General features: G+C 38.2%; 3 protein-coding genes across 4 annotated transcripts; 2 read left to right on the top strand and 1 right to left on the bottom strand.

Moving 5' to 3' along the window:
- Window positions 1–145: 145 nt before the first annotated feature.
- On the bottom strand, window positions 146–10398 carry ncoa4 (nuclear receptor coactivator 4). Of its 2 annotated transcripts, none has more exons than XM_084092479.1 (10): window positions 10262–10398; window positions 6154–6280; window positions 5383–5523; window positions 4620–4708; window positions 4175–4283; window positions 3676–3747; window positions 3460–3591; window positions 2234–3199; window positions 1394–1486; window positions 146–1302 (listed from the first exon to the last, which is right to left on the bottom strand). In XM_084092479.1, exons 2-10 carry the CDS (start codon window positions 6277–6279, stop codon window positions 1297–1299), a joined length of 1734 nt encoding a protein of 577 aa, XP_083948605.1. In that variant the 5' UTR covers window position 6280; window positions 10262–10398; the 3' UTR covers window positions 146–1296. The 2 variants fall into 2 exon arrangements, with proteins under 2 accessions (XP_083948605.1, XP_083948606.1); XM_084092480.1 differs by lacking the exon at window positions 10262–10398 and adding an exon at window positions 8790–9074.
- A 790-nt stretch (window positions 10399–11188) lies between these two features.
- yipf3 (Yip1 domain family, member 3) lies at window positions 11189–17278 on the top strand. Its single transcript, XM_084092366.1, has 2 exons — window positions 11189–11372; window positions 14003–17278. The coding sequence occupies exons 1-2, from the start codon at window positions 11328–11330 to the stop codon at window positions 14366–14368; spliced, it is 411 nt and encodes a 136-aa protein (XP_083948492.1). The 5' UTR covers window positions 11189–11327; the 3' UTR covers window positions 14369–17278.
- A 382-nt stretch (window positions 17279–17660) lies between these two features.
- Window positions 17661–22888, top strand: LOC311069308 (serine/threonine-protein kinase pim-3-like). The gene is made up of 10 exons (XM_084092365.1): window positions 17661–17673; window positions 17747–19195; window positions 19301–19420; window positions 19538–19894; window positions 20628–20813; window positions 20965–21059; window positions 21235–21285; window positions 21506–21887; window positions 21990–22169; window positions 22744–22888. Exons 2-10 carry the CDS (start codon window positions 19036–19038, stop codon window positions 22845–22847), a joined length of 1635 nt encoding a protein of 544 aa, XP_083948491.1. The 5' UTR covers window positions 17661–17673; window positions 17747–19035; the 3' UTR covers window positions 22848–22888.
- The last annotated feature ends 1120 nt before the right edge of the window (window positions 22889–24008 follow it).

Raw genomic sequence — 24008 nt, 5'->3', positions numbered from 1 at the left:
CGTGGTTGTTGTATTATCAGCAGATTCTTATGAGGGATGTAATGAAGCCCATTTAAATAAACTAACAAACCGTTTAGTTTCCTTTCTGTTAGCATGACCTGGAGTTTTCTGTGTCAGGAAATAGAAACATGAAATGAGTCGTTACAACAGGAAACGTTTGTCTTTTTATTTATCCAGTTGACAAGGGATCAAAGCATAAGAGATTATGTAAGCAATATTTAGATTAACCTACATACAAGTGTACATGTGTAATTCTGCAGCCCAAACACCGGCACATGCCGACAATGATTTTAGCATTGTTAAGTTTATGTACCAAGTCCTTGGTCCATTACTGAATGATAGATTGGTAAACTTTTAATTTTTGCACCAGCTTTAAATTCACCTGTAGTCTTTGCTCCATATGTGCAAAGTATAATTTGTGCTTTACATGTGTTTCACAGCATAGACGAAGCATTATCAGTGGTTACTTTATGATAGATTCAATTTAAAAAGAGCTATAGTTATTCTATGGTAAATATTTACCACAGGTTGAGCTTGAAGACCACAGAACAAACGCCGGCGGCTGCACAAACGGCACAATGAGAATGGACAGCACTGCTACACATTCGATGTCAGGCACAAGTTATCAGTTGTTTTGAGGTTACAATAACGGAAATCTTGCTATGTTTATCTGGCATACGAGTTTTGTATGCCACAGAGGTGTAGAATATAATCATGACAAATAAAAAAGTAATACGAACAGCAAGGGATGCTCATTCCATACTTGAGAAAAATAGTAAAATTCTATATAAATATATATTCAAAGAAGTGATGAAGGAAATCATTCTCTGCTTTTAGAGTATGCTTTCCTCCAAATGTGCGGAGATTTAAAACATGAATTAAAAAAAGCTGTAACTAAATGATTAAAATTAATATAGATTTATTTTGTACTTCAGCTCTCCCCAAGACCCCCCTCCCACTATGCCCTAATGGGGGGAAAATAAAAAATGTATTTGTTTGTATGCACCAATCTGGTCCATTTCCTCGTGATTTTTAAATCACATTACTGATTTATAATAAACACATTGGTCTCGACTAGATCACTGGAATTAACCTGTATTAAGCCAATTTAAAAAAGGCAAAATACAGTAATTCCCCAGCATAAACACTCCCTCAAGTGATGGTGTACTACAATCCTTCAGTCTCTAGAAGATATGAGAGAGAGCGAATCCCTAAAGAGCATGACGAAAAATATTGTGCAATAATCAGCGGTTAAATGGTGCTAGAGAAATCTCAAAAAGCCACTGGATGTTGCCTTCATATCTGAAATAGAGAAAAGAAAATGGTTTTACTTCCTCTGAAAAGCTTTATTTTATTTTTTAAAAATGCTCATATTTACATCACTGTTTCTCACCTGTGTAGCGGTGTGCTGAAGCCACTTTTCTTTGTCCCCGCTGAGCTTCATACAGGAAAACAGGTCACATACTATGGGTAGGCCAAGCCGTTCCTGGACACACACAGGAAAACATGGTAAGGAATGAATGCATGAATATCACCAAACTTTAGAGTGACATTCTCAAAGCCTGATACTATGGATGAACATTGTAAGATTGTTCTTTAAAGGGATAGTTCACGCAAAAATGTAAAATTCTGTCATCAATTCATGTCGTTCCAAACCTGTAATACTTTCGTTCATCTTTAATGAAACCCGAGTGATTTCCGTCCCTCCGTTGAAAGCTTATTCCACCAAAACTTTGACTCTTCAAACAGTTCATAGACGATAATCCAATCACACGTCAAGCAACTGCGGTTGAGCTTTCATTTACCGTATCTGACGTGCTCTTTTTGTATGCGTTGATGCTTATGTGCGAATAAAATCCTAAATTAAATCTGTTTATCAAATAAAGTGATCGTGTCTCTTCAGAAGACTTGATTCTACTCGATTCATATGGACTACTTTTACAATTTCTTTATGAACTTCTTGAAGCATCAAAGTTTTGATTGCGTAGACTTTCAGAAATCATTAAAAATCTGTTCATTTGTGTTTTCGAAGATTCACAAAACTCTTATGGGTTTGGAATGACATGAGGGTGAGAAAATGACCGTTTTCATTTTTGCGTGAACTATCCCCTTAATACATTTGTGTTGTTGCATTATATTCCTGTCATCACTGTAAAGCTGCTTTGAAACAATCTGTTCTGTAAAAGCGCTACATGAATAACGGTGACATGGGCAGCACAGATCTCAGCCTCACCTGTGCACTGGCCCGCTTTCGTAGAAGCCACTTATCCTCCTCGAGGTCTTTTGTGTTCTCGCTCTCCGGCTTGTTTGGCGTCTCAGTGGTACAGCTAATGGACTTCATCGCTGGCAGAAGCCAGTTCTCCGTCTGCAAAGGCTTCTGGATGAAGCTCTCGGAGTCTGAGGATTTGATTTGCGGGGTCACCCAGGCAGAGAGGGGCGACAGGGCCGGGGACTTGGGACTGTTGCTCGGGTGTAGCCAGGCCTCTAGGATGGCCTGGACTTTCTGCTCCTGCTCCTGCTGGTGGCTGGAGGCTTTGCTTGAGGCGTTCTTACTGACGGGAACCCCGTTCTTATCCCGACCCTCTTTCTTGAGGAGCCAAGAACTAAGAGCCTCTTTTCCACAGTTTTCATCACAGACACATTGAGCGTAGCTGGCACAGGTCTCATTGGCTTTGCAGGTGGTCTCGAGAGGGATGGTCTTGTGAAGCCACATCTCGATGGTATCCGGGTTGGTGTTGGGAGTGCTGGCAGCGGATGAAGGTGGAGTCTTTAGGCACTTGAGCTTTCCGAGGTTCTCGATTTCCACGGCCGTGGTGCGCGTGGCACAGCAAGAGCCGCAGTCAGACTTTGGTAGCCAATCACTGTAGGAGAAGCTCTCGTAGAAGGGTTTGATGATCAGATTGAAGCGGTCAGAGTCTGATACTTGGCTGGTCTTCTCTTGCTTGATTGGGCTCGGACTGGCAAGCCAATTGCTGAGTTCTTCCTCCTCAAAGGTGTCGTCCACTTTTTCCAGCTGGTCTTCCAGTTCCACCTCGTCCAGATTTAAGTCGCTTTCCTCAATCATCTCGATCGAGAAGGTTGAGCTGCCGCTGCAGGTTCGCTCACGAATAGGCGATGTCTCCTTTATGAGCCACGACTCCAGGTCATGAAGCTGACCCCAAGCTTTTTGGAAGTCAAAGGCAGGTAGCTGTTGTTCTTCCTGTATGGTGGAAATAAAATAAGAAAATCCTCAGTGTGCAATTTCCTAAACATCAGTTTGACAGAAGTAGCAGAAGTGGTTTGTCACCTGTTTTTAAAATCTAAGCTATGAAAAAAGTAAAGGCTTTTTATATATTTTTTTTTAAACGAATTAAATTGAGTGCCTTGGATTGTTTTTCTTTTGACAGAAGTAGCAGTTTAGCTAAAGTCAAGTGAATAATTCAGCGGTTCTTAACAAGTTGGTCACAAGTCTCAGCTCACCTGAGATTCCTTGGAAACAAGCAGCCAGTCCTGGGGGTTTGAGCTAAAGTGGTCTCTTACAGGAGCGCTGCTCACGGCACGGTTCCCTAGAAGCCACTCAGCCAGAGGTGTGGCCCGTTCAGGATCTACTTTCTAAGTAAACAAGATGGGTATTTAACATTGTATGCACATATGAGCAGAAAGTTAGATTAGCCAAGTATAATGTCAAAAACAAACCTGTTTCTTGCAAGAAACTGGACAGTCCTGAAGAAGCCACGGTCTCTCAAAAGAGCGTGAGGTCTCCATTTGCTGCAGCAGAGAAGGGTTATGAATGCAGGTGCTTTGTGGAAGGGTGCACAAGTCTATTTATAGCAATGGTATGAGCACATAGTATTTTGACACTATTTACACTGTGATCCTGTCAACGGTAAGTGGACTTTCAATCATGTGTTAATAATTGGACCATATGTTCTATTAGAAAATGTTCACATGAGTCTCACATCGCAAAAGCTTTAGGCTGTCTACACTGAACTGTATTAAAATAAAATAATGTGTGTAGATAAATATTTCTGTTTTTGTGCATATGAATGAAAGTGATTAAACATCATGCTTCATGTTTTCGTCTAGTGAAAAAAGTGATATTGGGGGTTCTGAATTTCTTGACATTTATAGCTATTAATCTATATCAACCACAAGCCTTGGTGTCCAAAATGTGCATATCAGCAATTCCACAAACCTGGTTGGAGATGGTCCCAAAGGATGTGATAGCCTGGCGCAAGGTGCGTGCATCTGCTTGGAAACTCATCTCTGGGGTTTCTTCAGGAGTCAGATTGAGCGAAGATAACCTGAAACAACAAAAGATGAGCCACGTTTATCATCTACTTAGGCATTCCTCGGAGATTCACATTGATTGTGGGAGATTTAATCCACTACAGTGTCTCTGTTGACTAGCTTGACATGTGGTGGTAGTAATATTGCCAGTTTATTGCCAATATCAGCATCACCGGCAATTACATGGCAGATATACATTAAACATTTAACAACATATATTATAAGTATAACATGATTAAAACAAACTTAGACAAACAAAAACAATAAAATAATTCTATAAAAGATTCTAGCTTGACATGCAAACAGCATTTTAGCACACTACAGCAGATTTACAACAATCGGTGTCTTACTTCTCCAAGCAGTTGGTGAGCTGGGTAGCAAGACTGTTACTAGTGGAATACTCCAGCTGATGAACGAGGATGTCAAACTGGCCTTTGAGCTGTGAGAAACCATGAGAGAACAAATGTCATTTCAGCTTTAAAGTAACTCAACTAGAGCAGAACAGCTTCATTTCTCCTTTTTTAAATGTCAGTTTCAGTATCCAGAGTCTATTTAGATAATAGAGATCTAAAAAACTACCTTCACTTCAGTACCAAGCCAATACTAAAATAAAACAAAACAAAACTATACCAGTCTTTCCACAATGACTCAATATGCCAGACTGACAGATGGCTGCCTGCACAAATGTGACCCTGGACACAAAACCAGTCACATGGGTCAATTTTTTTAAATTGAGATGTATACATCATCTAAAAGCTGAATAAATAAGCTTTCCATTGATGCGTGGTTTGTTAGGATAGGACAATATTTGGCCGAGATACAACTATTAGAAAATCTGGAATCTGAGGGTGCAAAAAAAATCAAAACATTGAGAAAATTACATTCAAAGTTGTCCATTTATGTTCGCGATTGTGCTCCATTCACTCACAAAAATAAATGTTTTATATATTTACGGTAGGAATTCTTCATGGAACATGATCTTTACTTAATATCCTAATGATTTTTGGCATAAATCGATAATTTGGACTCATACAATGTAATATACCCGTGCGACATGTGACTGGTTTTGTGATCCAGGGTCACAAATGATCAAACTATAGAAGTAAAACTCACCGAATGAAGCTGCTGTAGCTGCTGATGTAAAGTTTCTCCTTTGAGCTGCTCCACCAGATCGATCTGCTCCAGCAGCCAGACCTCACGAGAGCGAAGGATCTCCAGATGTCTACTGATACAGCTGTGCAACTGAGACTTCACCTGGGAGTAACAGACGCGTGTGTGAATGCGAGTCTTGACAGGTCTGCCTTTGATTTGAGAGCGCTCAGATACCGAGCAGCTTTTAAAACTCCTGTTGAGGAGGATAAAACGACCCCACCTCCTAAACGCTGAAGGACAACCTGCAATGATCTGAGGTCTACAATAATGGAAACAAGTCCAAACTGGAAACAGTATTATATTACGCTCTGAACCATGCAGCTGTTTTGAGAGATTATGGAGAAGCCCAATGAGGTTTCTCAACAGAGCTTAGGTGAACGAGCGTAAATCCTACAAACTATTTTTGAGACAATTTCTCAACTGTTGATACTTCTGAACTTGTTTAGCTGTGGCTGCTACTTTTAGACTACCTGCATCCAACTAGTAATTATTAACTCTGTCTGAGGTGACACATTATTATGTCATATGCATGGATGTTTTCTTATGTTTACAAGAAAATAATATCTTATTGTGCACTGAGCTTAAAACGCATTATAAAGCCACAATGTCAGTGTTCACACCCACTCATGGGACACTGAGCCTTTAATAACACAAGCATGATTTAAGTATATAAATAAAAGATTCAAAATAAGTACTTCATCTCTTCTCCTACATGACACTAAAAACACACACCTCTCTGGAGTTGCTCTTGAGCTGAACTTCAGCTTTGATGACCGCAGCGATGGCCTCGTCCAGCTGGGCCCGGGCCTGAACACACTGCCTGAGGGCAGCCGTCTCTCTCTGCCCCACGGATGACATGCTGCGCACAAGACAAACACGACACATCACATAAACCACATTCTTTTCCATATCCAAATCACTGCTTAAAGGGACAGTTCACCCGAAAATGAAATTGCTATTTTCATGGTGAGAAAAAAATAAAAAAATCATATCAGGTTTTTAAAATCTAACACTACATTTGGTTTAACTTTGCTACACTTTGCTAAAGTGTTAACTGGTAAAATATTAGACAGACATATTTAAACAATATCTTTAGTCTAGTCAAACAGGTTTGGAACAACAAAATATGCATTTTGGGTGAATTATGCCTTTTATCTGACCATAAGAAGATAAAATATGGCATAACAGCATTTCAGTTTTTAGTCTTCAGTTTGTTTATATTTTAAAATCGTATATGGTGATAATATCTGTGAACTTTAGCTTTTAACAACAACAAAAAAAAAACCTTGAACCAAATTGATTTACTTAGAAACACTGATGATCAGTCTTAACAAAACATCCCACAATGCACCTCATGAAGTGACTTCACAGTTATTGTCATTTATGAGGAAAAAGCTCATTAGGAATAAGTAGGATGGTGCAAACCTTTAACTAACAGTATATTAAAAACTAGGGGTGGGGCAATGTGACAAAATCTTATTTCATGGTATGAGAAATTTTATTTCACAATAACTATACATCTCGATAAAGCTATTTTTATTTTTCTTATTAAAAATAAGAACAAAGCAACAGATTACAAACAGCAGAGATACAAATTAATTAAAACATGAAGATTTCAGATGCAAAAGCCTCTAAGTGCCATCTGAAATTTTCTTCTAGAATGATAATTTTTATCAAGCTTGTATATTTAAGTTCAGTAATTTCACTTAAATGACAATTAATAGGTCATTTTCATTGCCATTTAGGTGAAATTACTAAACTTAAATAAACGAGCTTGATAAAAATGATCATTCTAGAAGAAAATTTCAGATGGTACTTAGAGGCTTTTGCATCTGAACTCTTCCCATGTTTTTCAGATTGTAGGTTTATTTAACATGTAGTAAGAAACACTACAGAAATTGAATAACTAAAACACTGAATAGTTTTCACTGTGTGAATCAAATATGATCCGACTCTTATTAAAGATAAAAAAGTGATTCCGTAAAGAGCAGTGAGAGATTTTCTCTATCTTTTGTTGTTTGATTAGCATTAATGAGACAGACAGCAGTTTATTATGCTGCTGTCCCTTTAAGACCGAATGCAAGGATTCAATTTACAGACACGCATCTGTTCATTTAAGACATAACCAACTATGTTTACATGAAAACTCCACACGACAGGCATTTTGACATTATTGTGCGTCTATCTGTCCATCCAAGTGCAATAAGAAGAGAAAGAGAACTGAATTCACGACCGCATGCTGTCTGAGAGGCGGCTTTCTGCACACGTGCTTTCGGGGATGTTATCGCACTTATATTTATATATTTACATACCGTGAAATAAACAATAAAGTAAACTCTCAAACGGTAAAGACTTTATACCGTAGTCACGATATGTACCCTCATACTGCCCAGCCCTATTAAAAACCCATATCAGTCGACTTCAGCTGTGGCCTTTTTCCTGTGAACTCAAAGCCTCTGTGACATCCTGCAAATATCTGTGTGTCAAGAGGAATGATAAGCGCCTGCCAAAGTTAGAGCAACACGTGACATGTCAAATAATATTCAGCTGACAGGGTCTGAAGGGCAAGATGCTATGATTCCTGGAGCATTCGTGCAAAACTCGGGGGGGTGGGGGGGGCAGTTTATACACCCTTAACAATAACAGGAAATGTAAATCTCCAGAGCATTTCTTATTTTGCACTTTTTTTTTTCTTAATCTAATGACTGATGATGCAACAGTACAAACATTTTATGTAATAAAAGCCCATAGAAAACAAACATCTTTGAGTAGCATTAAAACAGCAACATCTGCACAGCATGAAGTGGCCAGAACAAAAGCCCAGTGTCCACAGATCTAGAGCTTTCCATTCTGACAGCATGCCTGGATTAGAAACCAGAGGAAAGGGAAACAAGACCATATCTGGACATCTTAATTAAAACAACTTCATTTAACTAATGCACTTTTGCAGGATCTTATATTACATACACACTTAACACTCTCTGGTTTCAATACAACACAATAACGTGCCCTTATATGATTACTACTGGCACTACCAAAGTGTATTCAGTGTTAGCAGTGGATGGTAATATATCATGGTACTGAAATTAGCATATTCACGTACAGTACCATGGTATTTAAGAGAATACCATGGTACTACGTCAAAACACAAAGTAATAACAAGGTACTTTATTTTTGGCTAGTGTAAGTAATACTTATTATTAGTAATACTAATACTTAACCATACGGATCCTTTATAAATTGACCTTTTGCAATTATTAATACTATATTATGGTTATGAAGAGCGGCGTTCACGAGACGTCCTTTACGTTTACAATCTGAAATAGATCATTTAAAATGTCATGTCAAAGTACCGATTCGGTTCATACCTCTTCTTGTCAATCAAGCGATATACAACGGACGTCAATTTGATCCAAATGTGTAGCTTAGTTTGCGTGTTATTGTCAATTGATGAAAGTCCAATTGTTCTCACGGTTTATCTAAGAGAGCCCCTTCCCCGGCCCACAGAACGTCATCGCACACGTCATCAGCGCGGCATCCACACGAGCCGACTGATTCTGCACGTACACGCCACGGGCACGGGGCCCACTCTCGGGGGCGCGCGACTGACGGCTCGAGCAGAGGCCAGAAACGACCCCAAAACACACAAATCTGAAAAAACATGGTGCAACTTCTGTCTTAAGAGGAACCAAAAAGTGCAAGGAGGAACTGATACTTCAGTTATAAAGATTAAATGCTGACATGCCTTTTAAAAATAATACTGCTGCAAAAATGCTGATATCAGAGCTTACAATATGACCTTTGCACTTCATCTAAGAGCTGACTGATAAACTTCACTGGTATCACAGTTCAGAGTGTGAAAATCTCAATGAAAATAATAGGTATATTTAATACACTACTTCTTATCTTATGCATATCTGTTATTTAACTAGAGATTATGTAATCTTGAAAATGACATTAACATCTAGTGCTCTCGGTACACAAATAAAGCATGAGTGTCAGTCCAAATTAAGATAAGCAAAAACATCTGTACGCCACCAAATAAAAACAATCAAACCAAAAACTGAAGCAACTTTCATATGTAGGTTAAAGTTTCCTAACCGAATCTGGTAACACTATTTTCCAGTGTTCTTGTTGCACATGTTGTATGTATTTATAATAGAAATAACAGTAAATTATGCATAATAACATGCAACTGACCCTAAATCAAAAACTAATTCAATAGTAAGTACAAGTAGTCAATTTATATAATGTACCTAAACGTAAAATTACACCGTAACAAGAATTTAAAATAAAGTGTAACCCCAAATTCTTTATGCTGCTCAAATAACTTAATTGCATGCAAATGTGATGATTCATTTATTGCACTTGTACACTATCTTTCACTAACCAGACACTATTTGCAATGACGAAATCCAGAGAATATTACGCAACATTTGAGCCCGGACCAAGTGTATACTTTACCAAGACATGTGAAATCACTTAAAAGAGCAAAATAAAACAATGACTGAACATCTGAAGCGGACGCTGCAAATATACCGTACAGACCGCCCGTCTGTAGCCCCTTAATAAGTCACATTTATCGAGGACACACTCAACTCAATCCGTAATTCGTAAAAACATACATATTTTTAAAGTATGTCATTAAAACGATTGTCATATTACGTATACACTTGTAAAGATCTTAAACACATCACCAAAACAAAAAAGAAGAAAGTGTGAATGGTTACAAAATATGGTGAGCTCGTGCACTCTCCCCCTCTTTAGCTCAGATTAACATTCCGACGCCGTATTAGCTAACAGTTAAACTATTTTTAAAACAAAAAATGTTATTACATACCTGCACTACCTGGTACCCTTTTATGGAAATGAAATGTTATTAATATAACAAAGTCTTCGGGAGAAAGCAGCGTCGCGTCCTCGCTCTCATGGATCGGCTATCCGGTATCCGCAAAGCTAATGTCAAACCAGAATCGGATAATGACGCGGAGAGCAAGACCTCGCGATATTACGATTGCGTTCTCGAATGTGATGCTGCCATCTAGTGGCCATAGCCTACACTTTGAGTACACGGGGTACAGTGCCCCCTTCAGAAAATTGTACATTTACTAATCATTTTTAACTTCTTTATATACGAGTTTAGCATTTAAAGGACGATACATCATTCAATATATATATATATATATATATATATATATATATATATATATATATATATATATATATATATATATATATATATATAACATGCATGAATGGACGTTTAAGTAAAAGGCAAAACAAAAATTAAAGTAAAACAGTGCCTCATAAGTCGTTTTATTTATGTTTTTGTTTATTTTTATATTGTCTAAATTAGTGCCATATTTATTTTATGAATTGTTTACAATTTTGCTTAGCTTAATAATCCCATCTCTTCACATGAATGTGACATAGTGAAATAAAAAAAAATACTTTTGGAATCAATGGTCTCTTGTATAATAATAATAATGCTGATGATAATAATAATATTATTTAATTTGTTTTAATGTTCAAAGCAACCTAGAAGTGAAGTTCAAAAAAAAAAAAAAACTATTTTCAACTAATAATAACACTGTACAGGTCACACGACTTTTATTTTGACATGATGTACTGGTACCAGTCTATTGACTCGTACTGAAGTACTGCCCGATGCTGACATTAAACGGCGGAGTTTTCTGCTGTTGAACGTATGTAATTTTTTTTTTTTATGGGGTTAAATACACGTTTATATGTAAATCTTTCAAGACTAGTCTTTCTGGTTAAATCCGGAAGTTTATATCTTCGATTAGAGGAAGTAGCGTCACAAAGCGCGTCGGCGTCACGTCGCATTTTCCCAGCCATCCAAGACATCACTGTCAAAAACAAATCCATCTTCTTCCCTACTTGGCATGCACATGGTGTTTATTTTATCATTGACCTTTTTGATAAGCAAGGTAACATTTTGACTTATGAAAACTTCATGTCTTGTTTTAATTTTCCCATACGTGCTCATGAATTTATCACTGTTTGTAAAGCCATCCCCTCTGGTATTCTACAACTTATGAAATGTCACTCCTCATATTTACAAAAGAGTTGTTATAATCCTACACTCACCATTAATGGCTATTTGCTCACTGATAGAAAATGTAACAACAAATTTATTAGAAATGTGATACATAGTAAGAATAAGAGCTCTCCCCGAGGGAAATTTTTTTGGGACAACCAGATTCCAGATGTTGATTGGAAAAAGACGTGGTTGTTACCATACACGTTTTGCATTTCCAACAGGATAATAGAGACTCAGTTTAAAATACTTCACAAAATATACCCCTGTAATCTATTGCTTTCCAAATACATGGACATTAGCCAAAAATGCTCATTGTATGACAAAGATGATGAATCCATTTTGCATGTTTTCTATGAATGTGATGTTGTACGTAATTTCTGGTTGATGTTATCTAATCACCTTGGTTTTCTTGATAATTCTTACACTTTTACAAAAAGAGATATTGTTTTTTATTTTACACACAAACAGAAATGTATTGAATTTGTTACCAATTTTTTTATACTTGTATCCAAACACTACATTCACAAACAGAAATTTAAAAAAGAAAAACCTATATTTAAAATGTTTCTCATTGAATTCCAGTACCTCTTATCCACGCTTCGAAGAATTAACAACAAGAAAAACATGATGCTTCTTTCTTTCTATGATGAACTCTTTACTACACAAGCTTGATATGAACTGACTTATTGATACCTCCTCCCTCCCCTTCCCTCGTAAGTTCCTGTGACATGTTTACTGATGTATTCATATATATGTACAATAATTTGTCATAAAAAAAAAAAACCCATTTTCCCAGCCATAGATATCCATATAAAGGCCTTTATTATATGATATCTATGGTCCCAGCCCTCTGTTCTTTCTGTTTATAGAAACCTGAAACTACTTTACATTTATTTTGGAACTGCTCTCTCACAGTGGCATTTTGGTGTGATTTTATCAAATGTTATGTGAATCCTCACTTTTAATTTACGTATAGAAATGTCATTTTTGGTTTTCATGAATGTGAAAAGGAAAATGATATTTATTTTATAAACCTTATTTTTCTGTTAGCTAAATTTCACATTCACAAATGTAAATTTTCTAAATGCAATCCTCTTTTTTGATTTAAGATTTAAACTTGAAATAAAAATGTATTTTGAATCTATTGAGTTCTCTAAAAACTTAAAAGCTATAAGAACAGTGGCTGTGTTTAAGGACTTGAAAGACTGAAGGAACTCAATATGGACTGAAGGACTCTGGAGTATTGCTGTATTATGTTGACAATGACAATAATTGTTGTTAATGTTTTTTTGTGTTTTTTTTTCTTTTTTCTTCTACAAGCAGTTAATAAATAAAGAAAAAAGAAAAAAAGCGCTGTACAGCTGGCAAAACAATTCACACAAACCATTTTTAATATCAAACTAAAATGAGCACCAGAATTAAACTATAGATTGTAGCGTTTTAATATTCTAAAAGCTAACGTTTTTGCTTATTCTTCGATATTCTTTGATATTCAATGTCGGCATCACAAGTAAGCAAAAACACAAATATGGAACCATGGGATATTTTTGATGACAACATTATCCAGGTAATTTACCTCAACTCAACTCAGCATTATACAGTCACATAACGTATGAAAACACACGATTTTTCTGTGAAACAAGCCGTTTGCTCAGTCTGACATCACCGTTGTGATGGTACTATCTTTATTTCTATTGTATCTTGCTCACTAATTACCATATTCATGCACCATTTGTGTACTATTCAAAGCTGCTTGAAATACAGTAAGCGAAACTGTGATGTAAACAATTATGTATATATAATAAGTAGGTTAGTATAAGTGGAGGAGATAAATGATCGCCATGTTATTGTTATTATACCATGTTACATGCTCAGAAACATGCTATTAGCTTGACATATGTACAAATAACCATGTTATTACCATTGTACCATGTCCAAAAACATTATTATTGCACTTTAGCATCCACAATCATTTGCCTACCCCTTTAAATGGTAGTTCACCCAAAAATGAAATGTACCCCATCATTTACTCACCCTCAAGCCATCCAAGGTGTTTACGGTAAATTTTGAAGACCAAAAAAGCACATCCATCCATCATAAAAGTGAGTTATTAACCCCTCGGAGCAGTATGAATTACTTTTTATGATGGATGGATGTGCTTTTTTAGGCTTCAAAATTTCAGGTACCGTTCACTCCCATTATAAAGCTTGGAAGAGCCAGGATATTTTTTTTAAATATAACTCTGATTGTGTTTAGCTGAAAGAAAGTCATATACACCTAGAATGGCTTGAGGGTGGGTAAATTATGGGATCATTTTTGGGTGAACTAATCCTTTAATACTTTCTATATATTTGCAGTATTCAGAAAAGTTTAGCAAATGATACAGAAATAAAGGGAAAATAAACCTGTCCTGCTCCATCACATTTTCTAACTTATTGTGGAATGTGAAAATTGGCTTTATGAGTGTTTTACAGACTTTGTGACAGAACTTTCTCTCTTTCTCGTGACCGACCCCAGGGCAGCGGCTCGGCAGTGGTGGACATGGAGAATATGGACGACACCTCGGGCTCCAGCTTCGAGGAAATGGGAGAGATGCATCAGCGCATGGAGGAGGAAGAGGAGGAGGAAGAGAAAGAGGAGACGGAAGAGGAGGAGGTGGAGGAAGAGGAGGAGGAGACGGAAGAGGAGGAGACGGAAGAAGAGGAGGAGGAGGAAGAGGAGGAGACGGAAGAGGAGGAAGAGACGGAAGAGGAAGAGGAGGAGGAGGAGGAGGACGTGACGGAAGAGGACATCAGAGAATATGGAGAGTTCCTCGGGATGAAGGGCTTGAAGGGACAGTTGGGCAGACATGTTGCTGATGAGGTGAGCCAGAGGGAGGGCTAGGAACCTGATTGGCCTGTTTACACCTGGTGTTAAGATGCGTTTTGGTCGATCGGATCACAAGTGGACAACGCTAAATACAGGTGTAAACGGGGTCTAAAACTTTTTGAGCTTGTCCACTTTTAACCACTTCCAGAGGAAGAAAACACATTCAACCGGATTGCTTTCGAAGTGTAAACGCTCATGTGATCAAATGTGTTGAAACAGCCACAAAAGACCGTCTACTCTGCGCCTACTGGCCTAATGCGTGAACATTATGGGAAGCGCACTAGCCTGACGGGATTCAAACTTTATCGGCTGAAGACCCAAGTTTGGTTTGAAGATGAAAAATGTATCAAGCACAATGTTCTCTCACCATCATCGTTATTTGTTCATCGTTCTATCAATATACTGCAAATTATAATGCGATATATTACATAACGTTATGAATTCTCTTGAATAAAGACCCTGACCTTGGTCCAAATCTCTCAGCAGATCAGCCTGGGATGCTTTCAACACAGCCATTGTGCGCAAGGCATCACCAGCCAGACCGGCCGTTGCGTATGCCCTGCCATTAAAGCGTGATGTTTGTTTAAAAGGCAGGGCCGGAGCACTTAGTGTCGGTGCCTCTCCCGCCGCGAGATAGTTCGCGAACCTCGCGTCAATTGGGGCATCGACACATACCCGTGTTCGCGCGTCCCCTCAACATAAGCGTAGTTTGCTCGAACAAACAAAACAGTCCCTGAAGACGAAAAGAGGATCACATGTTCTCTAGGCGCCCCTTTTATACTTACAGGTTGGACTAGTAGTGACGTCATAGGCTGTCGCCGGTCAATAACGATTGCTGTGATTGGATCAGGGGGCCAATGTTTCAGAAAACACTGAAGCTTCCCCGGGCGCCGCCATTGATTAGCGGACCCTCACCTGCTGTTAGCATTCCATTGACTCCCATTCATTTTGGCATCACTTTGACAGCGAATAACTTTACATCTGAGGCGTTTAAAGACTCCATTTGTCCACTATTTATTTCTAAAGAAACACGAAAATGTATAAAAGGCTCCATTACCTTGTATCTTACGTTATGGCCCCGTAGAAGCAGTTTTTGTAAAAATAGGCTAACGATTGCATCATAACCACGCGACTCTCTGTCGCACAGTAGAGAGATTACCGTATGGACAGGAGGAGAAGCTCGCGGGCAATCGGGGGGATGTGGAGGCAAAATGACAAAATAATTAATCAGAATACTTAGCAAAAGTTGCTCCTGCTCCTAGCTCATGGACACCTCCTACTCACACTCTCCGTCTCTGCAAGTTTCTGAAGGGAATGATTCAGATTTTTCTACTAGCACAGCTACTAGAAGACAGACAGGTTGCTCACGTCACATCTACGTCGTCAAGCTCAGTTTGAGTCTGCGCAGTACGGTCAGCCATCAGGAAGTGAGAGCTTCTAATTGACTTCACTTTTCTCCGTTGAATCCATTGGGGTCGCTGTGTCCATTTCTTTTACTGTCTATGGATTGGATAAGCTTTCAGACACCGGTTCACGTGGAGGAGGGTGTTCCCCAGAGCGTCATCGACGCAGTGCGAGTTCCCTTTAGAAAGCGAACTACAGGGTTCGACATTAACGCTTGTCTAGGACAAGTGGATTTTTTTGAAGGGGAAGTGAAAGAGAATTTTACTCGGCCGACCGGATAAGTAGCCTGATTAAAACTTCAGTGACAAAACATAACTAGGGAGGCATCTTAACACAAGAATGATTTTGATTTTATTACATTCAGTGTAAACAAAGATTGATAATGGATAGTGTAGGCCAGGGATAGGCAACTCCGGTCCTGGAGGGCCACTGTCCTGCAGAGTTTAGCTCCAACCCTAATTAAACACACCTGAACAAAGCAATTAATGTTTTCAGGATTACTAGATAGATACAGGCAGGTGAGTTTTTATCAGGGCTGAAGCTAAACTCTGCAGGACCGAAGTTGCCTATCCCTGGTGTAGGCCATCTCCGGTAACAAGGTGGCGCTGTTGAGGCTCGCTGAGACACTGCTTTCCAATATGTATATAACAAACATGCATATAATTTGCAGCCGTCAGAGAGCCTCTATCAATATGCAGGAGACTCCCGGACCATAAAGATGTCCTGAAACCTCTCGCTGTAGTCCCTGGCTGAATCCGAAATCGCTCCCTATACCCTCAAATAGGGCGTTATTTGAGAGGACAGCCATTTGTAGTGTCCGAAACCATAGTGGACATTATTGAGTGCACTTATTCAATCCCATATTGCACTGCAACAACGAGTGTGAAACCGATGTACGCTCAACGGCTGTCCGAAATCCTCCGTTATGAGGTTTGATCGACAGTTTGAGGATCCAATGGAGTTATGAGGTTTACTCACAAGCTCTTTTCAGTAGGTTTAATTGGTCAATATTCACAAGAGAGGTAAAGGCTCAACAATAGTAATTAAAGGGATAGTTCACCCAAAAATGAAAATTCTGTCAGTAATTACTCACCCTCATGTTGATCCAACCCCTTAAGACTTTCGTTCATCTTCGGAAAACAAATTAAGATATTTTTTATTAAATCTGAGAGCTGGATCACTCCTTCATAGGCTTCTAAGGGAATGAAACTTGCCGGCCCAGAAAAGTTATTAAAGACATTGTTAAAATAGTCTAAGTGACTGCAGTGGCTCAATCTTAAGTTTATCAAGCAACGAGAATACTTTTTGTGCGCAAAAAAAAAAAGAAAAAAAAAAGACTTTATTCCACACTATTCATTTCCTTCTCTCTGGGCCTCGAGTGAGTTCACGTAGTAAAACAGCGCAGCGCTTCTGTGTTGTACGTCACAAGTAGGCTCACTATTGGCCGACGCTGGTCATGTGTGTGATGCGTGTGACGTACATGACAACATGAGGGTGAGTAATTACTGACAGAATTTTCATTTTTGGGTGAACTATCCCTTTAATTAAGATGGGGGGGGGGGGGGGTTGAGTGGGTTCTTTACCTCTTTACTTATTTATCTGTAAATGAAAACTTGCCTAATAATACAAGGTGTTTTTCATTTCCAGCTTTCATGAACAATATATCACTTATAAATGATTCAAAACTAAATAGTAGTTATTAAGATTAATGTGGTTTGGAATTGGTAAAATGTGCCTGGAGAAAAAAAAATACGATCAGAAAATCAACGTGCCTAATTATTCTGGGCCGTATTTTATTTTATTTTAACGCATGTGACTTGAGGCCGAGTTTTAATTGGTTTGTTTCAGATTGGCCTTGTGCCAGTTGTTTTTTAATATTTTGGCCGTGTGTGATTGGACCATTCTCGACTTTCAAGGTAAAGCCAGCCGCAATATCTCTTTAAAGATGAATTTAAAATCGGTTTTATCTTTACAAAAATCCTTTCTCAGGGCGTTCAAACGAAGAAAAAATAAGGATGATGGAGCTTGGACGGAGTTGGCTAGCTGGATGCGATGTAAGTCATGCCTTTGATTGTTTTAGCTGTTTGCCGTTTCAAAGTCCTGTCACGTAAGCGTTGTGGGCAATGACACAGAAGGTAAATGAAACAACAACTTGAGGCGATCGTCAGTGTTCAAGCACAATGGCTTGTGTTGATGATATAGCCTATAGTTATACAATGGTGGACATGTCTCTTTTCAAATAAAATACGAGTTTTTAAGTGTCTCTTTATGGAAGTATTAATATAGGTACTATATAAAAGTAGACAATTAATATAGTGCCTCTTCAATTGGACATACATTCTGTCATGTCTGCAACTTGACAAATATGTTGTCAATATCATTAAAATTAAATTAAAAAAATTCATGGTCTGTAAGTTTTTGCAAACTCATTATTGGGCTTTATTTAACTTTAACTATAATGAATGTATATGCTATTTTGACTACAAGTTATTGAACAAATTTAGTCATTTTAGTTTTTTAACTTGCTATTCTGTGGCTCCCTCTGGTGGACAACATTAGTATTCGTCTCTGTCTAATACTTTTTTGAACGATTACACATTTTTTAATATAATTTTATTACTGATATAATAATATACCCACATCAAACTCAAATTCACTGATTCGTGGTACCTTATTTCATGCTTTAACATATCAAATTTTTAGCTAAGCAGTTATGACACATTATTATATCACTTGTTAAATAGTTATTTAACAATAACATTCAGTCCTGATTCAGTGCTCACGCGCGCGACTTCAGGTATTTCGAATAATACTGTAACTGTAATGCTTCAATTTTTGTTGCTATACCGACGCGTGTTATGAATTTGTTATAGCGACGCATGTTATGAATTCTGTCTGCAAATATCAACAGGCTAGATCGCTTTCTGCTTGTTGAGACGAGGCGAATATTTTGCTGAGACTTTTGCTGAATATTTTCTCTGCTGATCTTGCGATTTTGAAGCTGTTTGGAGGATTTCAGAGAGGAGACTTTTATTCTAGAAGGAGATCGGAGGATATAATCATTTACATAGTTTTATTTATAGTTTTATCATATTTTTTCTTGGGACACTTCTGTTTGATTGTTCTTTTCTAGTTGTAGAGGGAGTTTGGAGTTTTATTTTATTATTTATTTTATTTTATTTTTGGGGGAGGTGGGTTTTCTGAGGAGAATTGTATTTTATTGTATTGTTTGTATTTTGTATTGTATTTGTATTGTTTTTATTACAGTTTGAAGGAGGATGCCAGGCCCCAGCCAGGCACAGAGCCAGGAGCTTATTCCTGGATATTTAACACCTCTGTCTTGTGAGTTTGTTTCTGTGTCCACAGGTCCGGCTCAGAGGAAGAGAGAGTTGCAGAGGCCAGATGATGGACGTCCGTCCACTTCATCCAAACGCAGAGGTCAGAATAGGCTTTTATTAAAGTTCATAAATTATTTGTCATTGAAAATAGAAAGTTGCATTTTTTGGGGGTGTAACCACTGACATTGGTTATTAATATTATTAGAAATGTTCCCAGAGTGGATGTGTCTTCCACTGCCTGGTCAAGTTCCCGTCGAGCCAATGAAGACTTCAGACGTCCCGACTGCTCCGGGTGCCATGGAGGATGTGAACAAGAGCTCCACAGGTGAGACTGAAATAAGGCAGAATGATGACTGCTTAAAATGGAAAGTTGCATTTTTTTTTTTGGTGTGAGCAATGACATTGATTATTAATATTATTAAAAATGTCTGGAATATTCCAGCCTCAGGCGGATCCAGTGGAGCTGCTTCCACAGATTCTCCACCGGGCATCTTTGTCCCGCTCCTCACGCTCGAGTCCACACCATCTTTGTCCCGCTCTGTGGGCAATGTGAAGAGGTGGTTTTGTGGGTTGTCGTCGAGCTTGAGCAGCACAGGCACGTACATCGTCGAGAAGAGGAGCAGTAACAACAGATCTGAGAGCCAACATGAACAGGGCAGTGGCGGAAACAGAAGTTTGTCCAGATCCGACAGCTTCCAAGAGTGGATGTGTCCTCCACTGCCTGGTCAAGTTCCCGTCGAGACTTCAGATGTCCCGACTGCTCCGGGTGCCATGGAGGATGAGAACAAGAGCTCCACAGGTGAGACTGAAATAAGGCAGAATGATGACTGCTTAAAATGTTTGACAAGTTAAGGTCTGGTCACATTTACTGTTTCTTAGCGAAATTTTTCTGAAATATTTTAGTTGGACAAAACGTTCTTTGAATATATTTTTGTTAAGCCAATTAGCCATGAACTCACTTGCGCTGTCTGACACACACCCGAACACACACGCACGATCCTGAATAGAGTTCTGTATTGCGTTTGTATGGTCAAATACTGACAAAATTGTGACCAGTATTCATGTAAACAGAGTCGGTTAAGTTATGTCTTTAATAAGACATTGCTGTATTTAATAAAATCAATGTTTATTTAAATATATTATATTTCATAAAAAATAAATGTGAAATATATTTTAAGACATGATGGCTCATATGACCTTTACCATTGCCAGAACTGTGCCAAATGAGGCCTGGAAATGTATGCTCTCTTTTTAATAAAAGATCAAATAAAATAAAAATAAAAATAACTAGCATTATCGTGAAATAAAATAAAATGATTATTACTTAATATTGTGAAATAAAAGTTGGTCACCGCTAAGGGACGTTTCTGCAGGTATTAAGCAGAAACAGGGCGTCGTCAGGCGGATAGCTTGGAAATATTTGCATTACTTTGGATTTGTGACATTAAAGATAAGAATTTAACAGTAAAATGGAAGTTATATCATTGTTAAATGTGAGGTCAGAGATGTTTCTAATTATTTATTTTTTTCAGAAAAACCTACAAAACGTAAGAAGATGGGAAGATTTTGCTCGTTCATCAGGAACTTGTGGACGAGTCTGTCCTGCTGCTGTTCTGACAGTAAAGCTGTGGATGTTGTGGAGCCTTTCGTTCCTCCACTAGATCTGGACTCAGAGCCAGATTCTGATCCAGATCACTCCGGCGTCGAGCCAGATCATGGTAAATCTGCAGTCATTATTGTTTTAAACAGTATTATTGTCTTGTTTTCCACTAAAGATATCTTGATTTTGACCTGCACTGATATTTTTAATATAAAACAAAGGATCTAGCAAGCTCATATATTTCTCATATTTTCCTGTTTGTTTTTCAGACTCCTTTGAGTCTCTCTATAACGCGGGAGAGATGATTGGATCCGGAGGATTCGGAAGAGTGTTCGAGGGAACACGCAAATTTGACGGCAAAAAGGTTTTTGCTGATTTTGCTGAATTGTATAAACATTTTGCTCTTGCATGCATCAAAACATATTTAATAACACATGGATTAATACTTAGATGCTCAAATGGTAAATGTTATGTGCAAGGTCAGGCGCTTGAATGCTGTTACTGTTATTGAATAGTGTGTTTCTTTGTCATTTTTGCAGGTTGCCATCAAGCGGATGCGCAAGACTTGCGCCGATCGTTATCTTGCTATTGTAAGTTGGCCAAAAGCTGAATGTGTATTTAGTTGTTTAAGTGCTGATTACTGTAGTCAATACACCTGTAGGAAGCATTAGGTGTAAATGTAATGGACAAATAAGCCTGGAAAGGCTCTGTTGATCGGATCTACAAAGATCAAAGAAAAGTACCTTTAAAAATGAAGTTTTCTTCAGATTTTTACCCAGCTAATCTTCTGTCATCTTTTCTTTTCTCTAGCCTGGGCGTCCCGAACCTCTCATTACAGAAGTGGCTCTGCTGCTAATGATGAGGCAAGAACCCATAAGCCCCTACGTCATACAACTACACGATTGGTTTGAGCACCCTCGAAAATTCACCCTGGTGATGGAGTATCCCGAACCCTGCGAGAGCTTGCTGGAGTTTATCGTTCGTAATCCTCAACTGGACGAAACGACCGCACGGGTCATCATGCGACAGGCTGTGCTGGCAGTGCAACACTGCATTGATCATGACGTTTTTCACAATGATGTTCATTCGCACAATTTCCTGTTGAAGAAAGACACGTTAGAGCTCAAGCTGATAGACTTCGGCTCTGGTCAGCTGCTTAGTAGTGATGGCTATGACAGCGACATTTACATTGGTGAGCATTTTGGGAGTGTGTGGAAACCTGGATGTAATGACTTGCTGATTATTTGACACTTTGAAAGAATTGCTCAACAACGCACAAATGTCTTGCTTACAGGAGTACTGGATTACTGCCCTCCTGAAGTCTTCACAGAACCTCGATTTCACGCCGTCCCAGCAAATGTCTGGGCTCTAGGAGTGTTGCTGTACGAGATGGTGAACGCATATCCTCCTTTTGACAATGCAACGGAAATCAAAGAAGCCAAAGTTACATTTCAGAACACCAGCTTATCCAACGGTGAGTGAATGATATTAATAACATTGATAAACACACACATAAAGCAAAAGGCTCAGTACAGACACAGTTAAAGGTGAAGTGTGTAACATTTTTGATATATAGTTAAATACTATAAGAAATGTACCAAAATTCACTGCATTTCTACTTTCGGAGATTAAACAGGTCATGAACTCGTCAAAGTGAACAGATCATTGTGATGCTACACGCTATAAAGCATGCTTTAATACCATACAGCATCATCATGCATCCGTTCAGAAAGACAAATGCAACACAGCTAAAAGTATTCCTAATATGTTGGACCTGAAACATGCCTTCACAAGAACCAGTAAGAGCTGCGTTTGTGATGTTTGAGTTGGGGATGACGTGATGACGTAGGTTTTTTAAAATATGCTTTATTTTGTAATTTCGCAATGTGCCACTAGTGCAGAAGACAATACATACTTCACCTTTAAAGTAAAGATAAAGAACACTTTACCTTATATTAATCATGTTTCAGATGCTGTTTTCATAGATGCCAACATTAGTGTCACATGGTCATGACTAACCAGCTCTCTCCTTGATAAAATGTGTACAGAATGCAGTGATCTGATTAGCCAGTGCCTAACCCTGGATCCAACTAAACGCCCGACGTTAGAGCAGATCTTACAGCATAAGTGGATTAGAAATGATCTACTGTAGGATGGAGAACTTCAGGAGATTCAGGAGATCAGTGATTTCAGGTGTGAGGAAGAGTAACAGAGAGAGTAGATTATTAGCATTTGTCTTCAATTCTGGATTATTTGTAGTGAGGTTTTCAAATTTTTGTTCATTGTAATGTTCTTTTTTTAGTCAAGTCACCTTCATTTATATATATATATATATATATATATATATATATATATATATATATATATATATATATATATATATTAGTATATTATTTTGTGCCACTTAATGATTTTTTTTTTTTTTCAGTAGTTTCTGACTCTAAACACGCTGAAGAAGAGAAGGCTGAGTTCAGAAGGAAGCTCCAGGCCTGGTTTCCTGGCATTGAAGGTAAGAAATTCAGCCAGCGCCACAACAACAAAAGATACTGTTTTCTTTTAGATTATTAATATATTATTTCCACCAATTGTATCTTATTATTTTTCATTTCACCAGTATCTGAATCTAAACCAAGTGAAGAAGAGAAGGCTGCCGTTTTATAATACTCGAAGGTGAGAGGCTTTCTAAGCGAAACCCCATTCGTCGTCACAACGTAACGTCTCCGTTCCCTACTCAGGGAACGAGGGTTACATACATAACCGAGACGATTTCTCTTAAACATTTAGGATACTCGTTAATTTGTTTTTTTCCCCAGAAATAAATTCTTGAACGTAAACATTTGTTCTCTCTTAATATTGATTATTTCCATCAATTGTGTCTTAATGATTTTTTATTCCTCCAGTATCTGACTCTAAACCAAGTGAAGAAGAGAAAGCTGAATTGAAGAGAAAACGCAAGACTTGGTTTCCTGTCCTCCAAGGTAGAAACTTCAGCTAAGGCTGCAAACACCATAGACATTGAGAGGGACCCACATTTCCCCCAGATATTCAGGATAATTGTCGAAAATGATCTCTTATTATGATAAATTATTTTCAGATTTATTAAAAACAAACAAACACGGTCTTCAACTAAGCTACTTTGTTTGTTATCCTCAGTTTAGAATACTTTGTATATTTCAGTAAAATTCATAGACCCCTCATGGTAAAACAAGTTAAGTGATCTTTTTTACCTCCTTCCAGCTTATTAAACCTGATTATGTTTATTTCCTGTCACGGTTGGTAGATCCACTGTCTCATTCTGGTCGTGTGTGTGTGT

The sequence above is a fragment of the Abramis brama genome (assembly GCF_963993115.1).
Source record: "Abramis brama genome assembly, chromosome: 19".
Lineage (NCBI taxonomy): Eukaryota > Metazoa > Chordata > Actinopteri > Cypriniformes > Leuciscidae > Abramis > Abramis brama.
The sequence above is the reverse complement of the archived record's forward strand: the minus strand, read 5'-3'. Positions and strand labels throughout refer to the sequence as shown.